General features: G+C 40.6%; 1 protein-coding gene across 1 annotated transcript; it reads left to right on the top strand.

Annotated features, from left to right (window-relative positions):
• Positions 1 to 846: 846 nt before the first annotated feature.
• Cetn1 (centrin 1) lies at positions 847 to 1,365 on the top strand. The gene has a single exon (XM_027942958.2). It carries the CDS (start codon positions 847 to 849, stop codon positions 1,363 to 1,365), a length of 519 nt encoding a protein of 172 aa, XP_027798759.2.
• The last annotated feature ends 14,426 nt before the right edge of the window (positions 1,366 to 15,791 follow it).

Consider the following 15,791-nt stretch of genomic DNA (forward strand, 5'->3'; position numbering starts at 1 on the left):
TAAAAATGGCTGGGTACTTAGCTCAGTGGTAAAGTGCCTCTGGGTTCAATCCTCAGGACCAACAAAACAAGAAACAAAAATAAAACAAACAACAACAATTTAAAAAATCACAATGCAGTATTTCAACTCCCCTCCCTTCAAATCAAAAGCCTAGTGAATGAAATTAGGACCGTTATTCCAGTACAATTATCCCGCGGATGTCCAATTGAAACACTAAAAGTAAATCATACATTTGGATATTACATTTTATATTTGAAAACGTGCCAGAAAAGCTTTATTATGTTTGAGCATAATGTCAGGAGACAATCTTCTACAAATTTTATACATAACTTTTTCCATTTTATCTGTTTTCCATTTATGTTGAGTTGAACACATGATGCGACTTTTAATATTCTCTCTTCCTTCTTCTTTTCCGCGTTTAATGCCAAGTGAGCAAACTCAATCTTGATTATCCTAAATTTGCCCTTGGGTAACCTCAGACCAAATTTTTTTTTTTTTAAAGTTAGCATGGAGAAAGAGCAAAGAAGAACTTCTAAGTAAATTTATAAAAGAGGTTCTGTAGATGCAAACCAACAGCCTGGAAAAAGGAACAGCAAGCACCCATGAATTATAGAAGACGATCTTGGCTCCAGGCAGTTCTTGCCAGCTCAGGTATCAACTCAAGGAAACTGATCATAAAACAAGGCAATAAACAGTGGATGGCTGTGGAAATAAAAACCCCTCGAAGAGGCAGGGCTGGGTGGGGTCTGGCGGCGGGGCTGCAGGTGTAGGAGCCGGGCGCTCCGCGTGGGGGCGCCCGAGCGCATGCGCTGTGGGTGACGTCAAGGTAACAACCGCCGCCGGAGGATGGCTTCCAGCTTCAAGAAGACAAACGTGGCCTCCACCAGCCAGAAGAAAAAGGTGGGTCCTAAGCCCGAACTCACTGAAGACCAGAAGCAAGAAGTTCGGGAAGCGTTTGACCTCTTCGATGCCGACGGAAGCGGGACCATCGACGTGAAGGAGCTCAAGGTGGCCATGCGAGCGCTGGGCTTTGAGCCCAGGAAGGAAGAGTTGAAGAAAATGATCTCCGAGGTGGACCGGGAGGGCACGGGCAAGATCAGCTTCAACGACTTCTTGGCCGTGATGACTCAGAAGATGTCGGAGAAAGACACCAAAGAAGAAATCATGAAGGCTTTCAGGCTCTTCGACGACGACGAGACCGGGAAGATCTCCTTCAAGAACCTCAAACGAGTGGCCGCCGAGCTCGGGGAGAACCTGACGGACGAGGAGCTGCAGGAGATGATCGACGAAGCGGATCGCGACGGAGACGGCGAAGTGAACGAGGAGGAGTTCCTCAAGATCATGAAAAAGACCAACCTCTATTAAAGTCGGCCAGACACTCAAGTGACTCCCCGGGTTCCTTGCTTAACTGGGGAGGACAGCGTCTGTATTCCCTCCTTCCTCTCTGGTTTGTCTTGATGGATTTCGAACCTCGAAATCAATTATAGTATTTAAAAGATTCCTGTAACCTGAATTCCTTTTTTTTTTCTTCTTCCTTTTTCTTTTCTTTTGTTTTTAATTCTCAAAGAGCAAACCTTCAGTGCCATTGGTTAACTTAAGGGCTCTGAAACTAGAGTCCACCCACCGCTTGCCTAAACCTGGTGGACACCCATTAAACACGAGCAACTTCTTCCAGCAAACAGAAATGTGGTTTCCATGTCGCTTCTTTGGTGGTCTTAAATGATCTTGCTTCATATGTCATTTCTTAAATTCAAGTTAGAGTTCTAGCATGAGGAGGTAGAATCTGCCAGCAGGTCCTTCAAGCCAACTAATGATTTTGTGTGTGTTTAGTATTGGGATTGAACCCAGGGGTGCTCTACCACTGAGTTCACCCCTAGACCTTTTTAAAAAAAAATTTTTTTTGAAACAGGGACTTGCTAAGTTGTCCAGGCTGGTCTCAAACTTATTTTCCTGAGCAGCAGGGAGCAGGGACTACAGGCATGCACTATCACACTTGGCTAATGATTTTTTTTTAAGTAAATATTTACAAACAAGGTCTTAGTTTAGGAAACTGTTTTTAAATATCTAATTCTGGGTTTGATCTCCAGCTCCACCACCTCCCCAAAAAAAAGGAAAGAGAAAAAATTCTGACACATTTTAAGCTCACTTATCTGTCCTGGAAAGATCAATGGATAAATGGATATTTTAGTTATTACAGTAGTATAAAATAACCACTATATGCATTTTATTACTCTTAGATATGAACCACTACCTACCTTCTAATTCTTAGAACCTCTTGGTTCTTGGTACTTGATTTATTCCCCCTCTATATAGTCAGTGTCAGAGTGACAGCAATATAAGTAGTTCTCTGTTTTTTTAAATCCCAGTAAACTATTTTACCATAACTTGTGTATGTGTTAATACCACTTAGTTTCTGTTATAAATTAAAACTCTCTTGTTTTGAAATGAAAGATATGTGCCCTTGAATATCTACAAATCTGAAGTCAGAGAAAATTTAAATAATATATATCATCTGAGATGGAGGTTTTGACAAATGGCAACAAAAATTGTTAAAGAGAAAGGCAAGATATTTTGGTCACAACTAAACCTAAATTAATCTTCATATAAAGTCTTATTAAAATAAATGCTCAAGTCCTGGAAAAGTTTTCACTTGTTCTGCCAGTAATTTTACCCTTCAGAGGGTGGTGGCTCTAATCAGGGGAACTATTACTTGGTGATCCTCATTAAGGGACTAATTTGTCAAAGCAGTGGTACTAGCTGAAGTGATGGGTATGTGGGCATTCACTGTGAGAAAGGATTTTGCTGAGGTAGCTGGCACAGGGCAGGGGACTCACTCAGGCTGCAGATGATGCTACCAGTTCAGGGTCAAGGACTTTGTGTGGGCTCAGGTGCAATTATGGTGGCAACAGGTGCAATTTGGGCCAGCATCTATGTGAAGGGCCTGATCTGAGGACAAAGGGGACTTATGGCATTCTGGGAAATGAGAGTTCCTGTTGACCAGAGTCTTGGCACAAGCATTGACATATCAACCAAGGTAGAAATACCAGAAAGAAAGTTGGCAGAAACTAGGAGACGGGTTCAGAGCCTTTGCCAACTGGACTGGGCTCAGCATTGGCTCCTGGCCCAGCAGAGAAGAGAAGTGAAAACCAGGAACCTAGGCTGAAGTCCAGCAGTCAGGCTGGCCACACTGAGGGGTCAGTTGCAGAGGCTGCAGCATAGTACCTAAGGGGTGATCTGAGGTCACAGTCCATCCCCAGACCAGGAATTCTGAATCCCATTCACTGCTAAGAAAGAATCTCTCAGTGCATTGAATAATGTGTTGTTCTGCTTCTTGGCTGGTTCCTACCCTATAGAGAACAGAGAGTAAACCAGGGTAGGAGGAAGAATTAGAATATGCCTACACTGACATTTGAATTTTAAGAGAATTTAATCATACACTGACTGGGTCAGACATAGACCATTTTTTGTGGGGGAGGGTAATTGAACACTGAACCCAAGTGTGATCTACCACTAAGCTAACACCCCAGCCCTATTTTTTAATTTTTCAGTTTGAGAAAGGATTAATTAAGTTGTCCATGTTGACTCAAACTTGTGATTCTCCAGCCTCAGCCTCTGGGGTAGCTGGGATTACAGGTGTGCCCCACTGTGCCCAGCTATATCCTGGTCTTTACAAAAGTAGACCACACAAAATTCAAAGAATTTGTAGACATCTTTATGAAGATGAGGAAATAGCTATAAGGAATGGAAAGAACTAAAAATGTCATTTTCACTGGGCTATCACAAATTATTTCGATAAAGAAAAGAAGCATACCAAAGATAATGTGACTGTAGGGTCCTCAAGGGTATGCTCTTGCTTTCTGATGATATTTGTAACAGTTGAAAAGCAGAGTATTAGACCAAGCATGAAAATACAACAATATCAAAGTTATATTAACATATTATCAATTAAAGCTAATTCAAATGTATTCTGCTGTTGTGTATAACTAAACAGAACAAATTTTTTAAAGATTAAAAATTCCAAAAAGAAAAAAAAGAAAGTTAATTCTCCAAATGAGAAAAGAACATTTAAGGGTTATTTCAGTTATGTTTCCAAAAATAAGATGTAAGTAGGGATAGGTCTAACTCTTGAGATCATTGTAGTGTAGTTTCGATGGGAAGCGTACTTTTGAGTCTGAGGTTTAATTCAAGTGTGCCTTGAGGATCACACAGGGAGAAGGGAGAAGCCAGGACTGGGCAAGAAAGACATTATGCTGTGATCATGTTGCAACAAAGGCTTCAGCTGATCCATGGGAGCTCTGAACTTGATGGCTGGCCCTGCAGAAATGTCTCAAGTTGGGATAAGAGAGCTGGGTCTTTATAACTTCTCACTGATTAAAACTCACTGGGCATGAACTATCCCCAGAAGTGAGGGTATAGCTTTGGGTAAGATGGCCCTCTTTGGTTAAGGGCAATCACTCAGAGGGACAGCCCAGCTACAAACTGTCCTCTGTCAACTTCTCAGCACCTGGGAGAATGAGAATGCTTCAGTTCCAAGGTGCAGGCAGGGCAGATGGGTAAAAAGGGGGAATCTGGGTAGTGTCCCATAGCTTCTACTATAATCCAGCTCTTTCACCAATTAGATCCACTGGCCTTTGGTTTTGTGGGTTGGTTTGTTTGTTTGGGGGTACTGGCTAGGAATGCAGGGTTTTACCTCTGAGGTCCATCCACAGCCCTTTTTTGTTTTGTTTTGGTTTGGTTTGGTTTGGTTTGTTTGAGATAGGGTTTTGCTAAGTTGCTTAGAGACTTGCTAAGTTGCTTAGAGGCTCGCCAAGTTGCTGAGGCTGGTCTTGAACTTGCATTCCTCTTGCCTGGGCTTCCCGAGCTGCTGGGATTACAGGTATGTACCACTATGCTCAGGTGTGATTTGGATTTTAAATGTCCCTCAAGAGCCCATATATTAAGACTTGGCCCTCAGCTTGCCACCATTGGGAGGTAGTGACATTTTAAGAGGTAGGGCCTAGTGAGAGGTCTTCCAGCCATTAGGGTATGCCCCTGCCCCTTCCCCTTCCTTTCTTTTTTGCTTCTTGGCTGTGAGGTGATAGGTTTTGCTTTGCTACATGCTTTGCCATGATGTGCTGCCTCAGCACAGGTCCAGAGCAGCAGGACCAATCATGGACTGGAAACTCTAAAACCATGAGCCACCATAAACCTTTTCTCTTTAATACATTGATTGCCTCAGGTATCTGTTACAGTAGAAGAAAACTGATTAACTCAGTCTTTGTTTCTCCTTCACATTTCTTTTGGGGGTGGGTACTGGGGATTGAACCTAGGGACGTTTTACCGCTAAGCTACATCCCCATAGCCCCAGTCCTTTCTTGATTTGATTTTTTTTATACCTTTATTTTATTTATTTATTTTATGTGGTGCCAAGGATCAAACCCAATGCTTCACCCATGCTAGGTGAGTGTTCTATCACTGAGCCACTGCCCCAGTCCCTCTTGATTTGATTTTTTTTTTTTTTTGTACTCATCATTGAACTTAGGGGTGATTTATGTTTGAGCTACATTCCCCCCCATCCCCAGCCATCTTTTTAAGACAGGGTCTCACTAAATTGCTGAGGCTGACCTGGAACTCATTTGGAATCATCCTGCTTCAGCTTCCCAACTTGCTGGGATTACAGGTGTGAACCACCGTACTTGATCATTTTTACTTTTTTTTTATTTTTTTGTTTTGAGACAGAATCTCACTAAATTGCCTTAGCATACAGTAGGTTTTATTTTATTCATTCTGTCAATATCTACCCTTTGTTAATGGTGCTTGGAATTGAACCCAGGGCATCACACATACTAAGCACATGCCTTGTGACTGAGTTATACCCCAGCCAAATCTCTGCCTTTCAAATTGTATATTTAAACCATTTGTACTTAATGTAAATATTGATATCTAAAGGCTTAAATCACTATTTTACTTTTTGTCTTCTTTTCTTTTCTCCATTTTTCACTTTTGTTTTCTTTTTCTTGTCTTCACATTGGCTACATAAATACTTTCATCATTTCATTTGATTTATTCATAATGTTTTGTTTTTCTTTTTCTTTTCTTCTTTCTTTCTTTTCTTTTCTTTCTTTCTTTCTTTTTTTTTTTGGTAGTCCTAGAGATTGAACCTAGGGCCTCACACATGCTAGGCAAGTACTCTGCTACGGAGCTATATCCTAGACCCTTTTATTTTGAGACAGAGTCTTGCTAAGTTGCCCAGGCTGGCCTTGAACTTGTGATCCTCCTGCCTCAGCCTCCCAAGTAGCTGGGATTAGAACCCAGGGCCTTATTATACTAGATAAACACTCTACCACTGAGCCACATCTCCAGCCCTCAATAGTGTTTTTGAGTATATCTTATTTGTATGGTGTTTTTAATGGCTTCCCTGGTGTTATATACACAGACATCACAATATACTTGTGTCATCATCTTCCCTGTTCAAGTGTAGTATAGAAACCTTTCCTTCTTTCACATTCTTTACATCACTGTCTTAAACATTTCTACTACATACATTTGGAACCAGATCAATGTTAGAATTTTTGCTTTATCCATCAAATAATTTAGAAAACTCAAGGAAAGTAAACTCACTGCTTTTACCCCTGTTTTTGTTTACCACCTTCTTCTTCCTTCTTGATGTCCCATGTTTCCTTCTACAATCATTTCCTTTTTGTTGAGAGAACTTCCCTGGTCATTCTTTTAGGGCAGATATGCTAGTGATAAATTTCCTTTATTTTCTTTTCTCTGAGAATGGCTTCATTTCCCCCTTCATTCCTGATAGATTGGTCTAGGACTGGGTATAGAATTCTGGGCTAACGAATTCTTTTCTTTTGACTCTTTCATAAGTATGCAGTGTAGCTTCAAAATGAAAATTAATCCAAATCTACATGTGCTCCTAGGCTACACTCATAAATGTGCAAACTGCTGAATGAAGAGGGGGCCTACCTGTGTCATCTGGAAGACCTCACTCACCTTGGGTATTACATTTGAAAAGGAAGTGAAGAATTCAAGGTCTGTTGAGATTAGTGAGATAAATAGGATGAAAGGATACAAAGCTATGTCCAAAGAAAAAGGATTTAAAGGAAATAGGCTATTAAAATACTCTGGATGTATCTGACCTTGCAAGAAACAGAACTTGTGCCATAGACTTCTAAGGGGTTTCTATCAAAGAGAATAAAAAGGGAAAGAGATTGCAGTTTAGTATCAGGAAGGCTTCTCAACAACCCAGCCTGCCCTGAAGATAGACTGTACTGCTAAGGATCGTGTGCCTGTCGTGAAGGGCGCAAGAGGAGCATGAGCTGGATGAATGTTTCCCCAAGACAACAGGTATTTCAGGCTATTGCAATGCCATACCAGGCATCTCCATTTCAATATGGGTTTCTAGGATGTAACATGGAATACAATTGATTGATTGATTGATTGATTATGGGGATTAAACCACTGAGCCACATCCTCATCCCTTTTTATTTTTTATTTTGAGATAGTGTCTCACTAAGTTACTTAGGGGCTTGCATTAGCTGAGGCTGGCCTTAAAATTGTGATCCTCCTGCCTCAGCCTCTGCAGTCCCTGGGATTACAGGCATACACTACCATACCTGGTGAAATGTTATGTATTTAGACAGACAATCTACAGATTTGCAGATTTCATTTTGATATTAACAATCATATAAAATTACTTTCCACACATAAGAACATTTTATCACTAGCAATAGATGATGACAACTTACAGGAAATGTGCCTGCCTTGTTATGGCTCTTGCCTGATATGTTTATATTTCAAGTTGATATTATAAAGTGATATGTGTGATTTTAACTACTTAAATTCATTTACATTAAAGTACAGAACACATAAACAATACCACTCCAGATGGCTCTTGAAACAGGACTTGTCTGCACATGCACTATCTAGGAGGGTTTACAAATTCTATTATCATGTTATTTTACAAAAGAGAAAGCAGGCATGAAGTGTTAGGATGGTTGATAGGATATTGGTTTTGCACGTGGACTCCAGAACAAGACCAACTTGGTTGAGATTCTTCCCTTACCACTGATTACCAAACTGTGCAAGTTTATGTTGCTAGTCAGTAGTAAAGAAAGAATCTCAACCAAATTGGTCTGGCTCCAGAGCCCAGGTGCAAAACCAATATCCTATTAACTACCCTAACAATTTAGTTTAACCAACTTGTTGCCCCATCCAGTTCAATGAATGTGTCCCCTCCAAATGTCACTTAATCAATGGTATTTCTGGACTCACAACATTTTGGAACTCCTTTTTAGGAGACAACCTGAAAACCTCCAGCTCCTCCAAACCTTCTGAATGTTCTTAGGAGACAAATCCTTTGCCACTGAGAATGGACTTCAGTTTTTGAAACAACCTCAAGTTGTTCGTAGTAAACTCTGATGGACAGCGTGGCTGAAAAAGCTGGATGTTATCATTTGGGGTTTAAAACAATAAATGTTGCTGGGCACAGTGGCACATGCCTATAATCCAAGGTACTTGGGCAGGAGGATCACAAGTTTGAGGCCAGTGTGGGCAACTTAAATGAGACCTCCTGTCTCAAAATAAAATAAAAAGGGCTAAAGATGTGGCAGAACACTTGCTCAGCATGTACAAGACCCTAGGCTCAATTCCTGCACCAACAAAAAAATCCCAACTCTGCCCCTCAAAACAGTAAATGCCATTAAAATGATGAGCTCAATTTCTTTGAATGGTTTGAAGACCAGCTTTGAAGGTACTTCCCAAAGAGCAGCACCAAAAAGGCAGTGACTGACAACAGCATCATTGGAATAAGTCTCCAATCTCCAAGGCAACCCAGTGTTTTGAAAGAACAACATTCACTTGGGTGTGTGTATCTGGTGGTGGTATTTTCAAAATTACATACTATGCAGATGCTTCCTTTACCTTATATAAGAACTGTTATTGCATACATCAAGAAATAAAAAGGGGCAGAGAAATCACCAGATTCTCCCGCATTAAGTGCTGAAATAACATAGAACTTCATTAAGTGACATTAGGAAGAAAAACCACTGACTTCACCATTTCAGATATAAGTAACAGTCATTCACTTCCTAGTAAGAGAAACACATAGGTTGAAGTCATGCCCAGCCATTTCCTGGCTTGTTCTGGGGAAAATTACTTCTTTTTTTTTTAAGGTTCTTTTTAAAAATTTTTTATTATTAATTGTTCAAAACATTACATAGTTCTTGACATATCATATTTCATATATTTGATTCAAGTGGGTTATGAACTCCCATTTTTACCCCGTATACAGATTGCAGAATCACATCAGTTACACATCCACTGTTTTACATACTGCCATACTAGTGTCTGTTGTATTCTGCTGCCTTTACTATCCCCCCTCCCCTCCCCTCCCCTCCCCTCTTCTCTCTCTACCCCATCTACTGTAATTCATTTCTCCCCCTTGTTTTTTTCCCTTTCCCCTCACTTCCTCTTATATGTAATTTTGTATAACAATGAGAGTCTCCTTCCATTTCCATGCAATTTCCCTTCTCTCTCCCTTTCCCTCCCACCTCTTGTCCCTGTTTAATTTAATCTTCTTCTCATGCTCTTCCTCCCTGCTCTGTTCTTAGTTGTTCTCCTTGTATCAAAGAAGACATTTGGCATTTGTTTTTTAGGGATTGGCTAGCTTCACTTAGCATAATCTGCTCTAATGCCATCCATTTCCCTGCAAATTCCATGATTTTGTCATTTTTTAGTGCAGAGTAATACTCCATTGTGTATAAATGCCACATTTTTTTATTCATTCATCTATTGAAGGGCATCTATGTTGGTTCCACAGTCTATCTATTGTGAATTGTGCTGCTATGAACATTGATGTAGCAGTATCCCTATAATACGCTCTTTTAAGGTCTTTAGGGAATAGTCCAAGAAGGGAATAGCTGGGTCAAATGGTGGTTCCATTCCCAGCTTTCCAAGGAATCTCCATACTGCTTTCCAAATTGGCCATACCAATTTGCAGTCCCACCAGCAATGTACAAGTGTACCCTTTTCCCCACATCCTCGCCAGCACTTGTTGTTGTTTGACTTCATAATGGCTGCCAATCTAACTGGAGTGAGATGGTATCTTAGGGTGGTTTTGATTTGCATTTCTCTGACTGCTAGAGATGGTGAGCATTTTTTCATGTACTTGTTGATTGATTGTATGTCCTCTGAGAAGTGTCTGTTCAGGTCCTTGGCCTATTTGTTGATTGGGTTATTTGTTTTCTTATTGTTTAATTTTTTGAGTTCTTTGTATACTCTGGATATTAGGGCTCTATCTGAAGTGTGAGGAGTAAAAATTTGTTCCCAGGATATAGGCTCCCTATTTACCTCTCTTATTGTTTCTCTTGCTGAGAAAAAACTTTTTAGTTTAAGTAAGTCCCATTTGTTGATTCTTGTTATTAACTCTTGTGCTATGGGTGTCCTATGAAGGAATTTGGAGCCCGACCCCACAATATGTAGATCGGAGCCAACTTTTTCTTCTATCACACGCAGAGTCTCTGATTTGATATCAAGCTCCTTGATCCATTTTGAGTTGAGACTTATTATCTTTGTCGGTAAAATAGAATTTTATTACATTGTCAGGTTATTGTTAAAATTTGAAATCATTTACATAAGGTGATCTGGCACATAAATACATCAGTCAAAGAAAGATATCAAAAATAATAATAGGTGAAGCACACACACACAAAAAGAGAAGGTAGGGGCTGGGGATATAGCTCAGTTGGTAGAGTGCTTGCCTCACATGCACAAAGCCATGGGTTCAATCCCCAGCACCACAAAAAAAAAAAAAAAAAAAAGAGAGAGAGAGAGAGAAAAAGAGAGAAGATAGATAAATAAGTACATCTTTTCACACATAGAGTACAACAATCTCAGCAAAATACTACCTAAAATAAATATGCATGCTGATCCAACATTCACCATCCAAAACTAAGGTTGGGATCCATTAGATTGGGATCCAATGGGGGAAAATATTTTAAAATTGTATGGCCCCTTAGCAAGCATGGACTTGCAGTTTGTATTGGCTTCTCTGCTCTCTAGCTACCTCTTCCATCATCCAGAGTTTGTGAGCTCAGGGACAGAATTTGGCTTACACCGATGCACTTGGCAGCTACATCAGCTGCAGCTGTTCAGGGTGTCCCTAAATGAAGTCCCTAGCCAACCTGCAAGCAGAAGCTAAAATCCAGCCATAGCCCACTCATTAAGCCCATCTCCCTGCACAGGGAGCAACTACTCAGAGGTACCTTTTACTTGGCACATAGGCACAAATCGCCCCTCTCCCTTATCTGCCTAGAGAGTGCCTTTTTTTTTTTTAATTGAGCAAGGCATTGTATATATTGACTGAGGATTTGCCATCTTATTATTATTATTTTGCATTTTTTTCAATTGAGTTATGTAGTGTATCTCAGTCACTTTTGCATTACTCCAGCAAAATACCCAGGACAGGCTACTTATAAAGTAAAGAGAAATTTAGTTCACAGTATTGGAACTTCAAGAGCGTGGTGTTGGCATGCCCTTGCATCATGGAACGTGGAAGATAGCAATGGCTATCTTAAGTGGGAGCCAGCATGTAACTATATCTTTAGGAACAGAGAGAAAGTCAGAGATGAGGGGCCACAGCCTCCTTCCAGGGCTCATGCAAAGACCTCCTCTAGGGTCCTGCTTCCTAAATGTTCTACCACCACCCAATAGCTCCTCCAAGCCTGTAACACAGGAGCCTTTGGGGGACACTGATCCAAACCATAGCAGATTGCCCAGTTTAAAAAATCAGGGATCTCACATAAAAATTCGTATTTCTGGTTTTTGAAACACTAGATGCTTTTTCCACAGTAGGTCCACATTTCTTCCTGACAACCATCCACACTTGGCTGGAGAGACACTGCCTCTGCGGGAGGCGGCGTTTCCGCAGGCCCCGCCCACTGTTGCCCGCCTACCCCTGGCAGCAGGTTGGGTCGCGCAGCCGGGTGCCCACAATGTGGGCAATTGCAGTGGAAGCAGTTCCTTCCGTGGGCAGCCCTCCAGCGCATCTTTTGAGTGACAGATGAGGGATAACGTCCCACTAGCCAGAGAGATTTCTGTCCTCACCGCAGCTGCCCATTTCTCCCGAGATCCAGAGAAAGGCGCTGTCAAGCCCAGCTGGGCAGCCAGCAAGGCGGATGGCTGGCCTCTCTGGCTTGCTCAGAACAAAGCCACTCCCTGTTCTTGCCAGAGGAAATGGAAATGGTTGCTTCAGAGGCTGCCAGCAAAACTCAGGCAACCTACTGGGTTATTGAGATTTATTGCTGGGCTTTTTCAAAGCATCCAGGAGGAGGTGGTAGACGCAGGGGAGACACACCATCCCTACAAAACCGTTGGCAAAAACCTAGCAGAAAAATAATCACTCTGGCACCCAAATATCAAGACAGTGCGTGGAATTCTCAGCCCAGCTTGCTAAAATCATCTTTTCAGGAAACCCTGGATGAGTCCACTGGTTTTTATTACTATCCTGCTAGGTCCTAGATAACTGAGGCTAATGAAATGAGCTGAGGGTTCTATTTATGGCTACACAAGGCTGATTACTCTGGCTTAGCCTACTTTCAATCCACAGATCTCCCTAGTGGGCAACTTGGTGCTCTATTATGTTTTTTTCTCTCCCTGGGACTTTCCTCTGGACATAGAAAACAGAAAAACTAATAAGGCCACTTTCACCTGCCTCACTCAAGAACAGGACTTTCAAACTTCCCTCTCAACACTGATGCAACCCCTCAATTCCTGACAGCCAGGGGTGGGAAAGTTTCCAGAGATATGTGGCAGCCCGATTACCAAGAAGAGATGAGATGTTGTTACCTAATAAAAATACCATAAATACGAAATGATGAACTACCATGGGAAATGAATGGATAGAAAAGGACACGTTGGAATGCAGGATAGTAAAATTCACTTAAACTTTGCATGACCTTGAAGAAAGTCATAGTGATCTATTTTTCCAGGTTCCTCAAATAATGCATTGAGATATGGCTGCTTCCCAAGTCTTACTGTGTAATGAACTGAATTTAGACCCTTTCTAAATCTTCCTCCTTCCTGGGATACCCTAGAATCTCTCTTGAGTCTCCAGGTTGCCTGGGTTTCTCCCTATCCTCAGCACCCTTCAGGCAGTATCAGCTAATGAGACAATTACTTCCATGGAAGCATCTCACTTCTGGCCATGGGGACAGAAGTGCCTCTCTTTGATAATTCAGAACAGTGAGGAGCACAGGGTCAGATCACCCTGGGGTGATGTCTACCAAAAAAGTGGCTGTGACACTGAGTTCCTGGAAGGTTTGCTACAGCTGGTCCAGATTTTCCATGGGCTCACCTTTAAATTAAAAGAATTTCTGCACTTTCAAGAATTTGAAAACAAAGCCATGTGTGAGAATATGAGACCCACTCCTATGCCCTTGCAAGAAATAGGTTGCATTCCTTTTTCTACACTTAAAAAAAAAAAATCCTCTCTTGTTCCTCCCCAGAATGCCATATATGTAAATGAGTCCAAATTAATCTTTAGCATGTGCCCATGTTGTTTTGATTTGCTAAACTTTAAAAATATGCCCATTGTTCTCTTTTAACAGTTTTTGGCAAGTTTTTCAGAAATTGAAATACATTAATAAAATGAGTACATTTAGCAAGTACCATTCAATGATCACTAGAGGTAAACATACCCTTATAATATACAAAAAGCATGATTCTCACAGATTTTACAATGCCACCTAAGATTTCTTATTTAACTTTATTGTTAATCAGCAAAATACAGTACAATTACACAGAGAAAAGCTAACTAATAGAGTTGTCAGAATGGTACTTTGACATATCATTCAGTGTTTTTGTATTTAAGGTAATTACATAATTTAGTAGAAAGAAAGAGACCTGCATTCGGTGGAATTCTATCTTAATAGTTCTCTGTCTTAATAGTTCTGTGATATTGGCCATAGTCCTTAATCTCTCTGATCCTTGTTTTATTTATCTTTGGATGGGGGTGCTGGGAATGGAACCCAAATCCTTGAGCATGCTAGGGAGGCTCTTTACTCCTGAGCCATACTCCCCAGCCCTTATTTTATTTTTCTATGGAATAGGGTTGGTTAATACTCATAGAGTTAAAAGGATTACATGAGATTTTATGTTAAAATGTCTAACAGGGTGGCTGGTACAGTAGAAGATTCTCAATAAAGAAAGCTCTCACTATTAGTAGCTCTTTTTCAAATGTTAGTGATTTAAAATGTTTAGATACATGTATTAAAACTTTAGAAACATAGTTGACCTATTGTGTCCATGGATTCAACCAACTAAGGATCAAAACAACAAATTTTTTAGTTGTTTCTTGAGCTGTAGATGTAGTTCAGTGGTAGAACATCTACATAGCACGAGCAAGGCCCTGAGTTCCATCCCTGGTACAAAACAAAACAAAACAAAAAAAGTATGTCTTGTTGCCAATACTTTGGTTCACACCTGAAATCCCAGCTACTTCTCGGGAGACAAAGGCAGGGGGATCACAAGTCCAAGACCATCCTGGACAATTTAGTGAGATCCTGTTTCAAAATAAAACAGAACAGGGGCCAGAGCCGTTGCCTAGCATGCTCAAGGCAAACTCTGGGTTTGATCCCTAGCATGGGGTGGGTGGGGGGGAATCACTAAAGGTTTTGAGTATTATTCACTGTATATAATCCACATCACATACCAAATGTGTGTGTATCAACTGCTTATGTTATCAATAAAGCTTCCAGACAATAGCAGTTAAGTTAGTAGTTAAGTTTGGGACAAATCAAAAGTTATACACAGAGTTTTGACTGCACAAGGGGTCAGAGCCCCTAACTTCTGTGTTGTTCAAGAGTCAACTGTATGTGGAAGGATAAGCTTAATTATATGCAAATACTAAACCATTTTATAAGGGACTTGGCCTCCAGAGTTTGGTATCAAGAATGACTATATTGCTCTTCAGAAGATTAGAATAATTTATTTTCATCACCAAAAATGTCAGTGACTGCCATAATCTTAAACATTATTAATGAAGGGGCTGGGGACATAGCTTAGTTGGATATAGCTCAGCCCTCGCATGCACAAAGCCCTGGGTTCAATCCCCAACACCAAAAAGAAAAATTTGTATATATTAATGAAGCCTGGACCCACTGGCACACACCTACAATGTCAGCAACTCGGGAGGCTAATGTAGGATTGCAAGTTAGAAGTGAGCCTGGGTAATTTAGTGAGATCCTGTCCTCTTCCCCACTTAAAAAAATTAATTAATTTAAAAAGGACTGGGGCAGAGTGACCTTGGGTTCCATCCCCAATACCTAAAGGGTTTATTTAATACTAATTATTTAAATCACTAGTATTAGCTCCTTCTCTTAATATTACATCACATAGGAAAATTTTGTGGTTGTTTTCTCTCTCTCTTTTCTATTTTTTCAGTACTATTTTTGAGCCCAGGGAATTTTTACAACTGAGCTACATCTCCAGCCCTTCTTATTATTATTACTTTTTTTTATTATTTTGAGCCTAGCCTTTGCTGAGGCTGGCCTCGAACTTGCAGTCCTTCTGTCTCTGCCTCCTAGTAGTTGGAATTACAGGCATGTGCCACTGTGCCCAGCTCTGATTTATATCTTCTTCTTCTTAAATGCAGACTGAATTATCACTTGTATGTCGTCACTGAGCTCAGCATTTGGATTTTTTTTTTAATTTGCTTCAGAAGCATCAGCCTTTACTACCAAGATTCAAGCAATTCGTTTCTTTCTAAAATCATAAATTTTAAACACTATATACTGGCTTAAATG

This window comes from Marmota flaviventris, chromosome 16 (assembly GCF_047511675.1).
Source record: "Marmota flaviventris isolate mMarFla1 chromosome 16, mMarFla1.hap1, whole genome shotgun sequence".
Classification (NCBI taxonomy): domain Eukaryota; kingdom Metazoa; phylum Chordata; class Mammalia; order Rodentia; family Sciuridae; genus Marmota; species Marmota flaviventris.

Bases quoted from the DNA above. Each gene is read 5' to 3' on its own strand.
- Cetn1 (XM_027942958.2), top strand. From the start codon at position 847: ATGGCTTCCAGCTTCAAGAAGACAAACGTGGCCTCCACCAGCCAGAAG.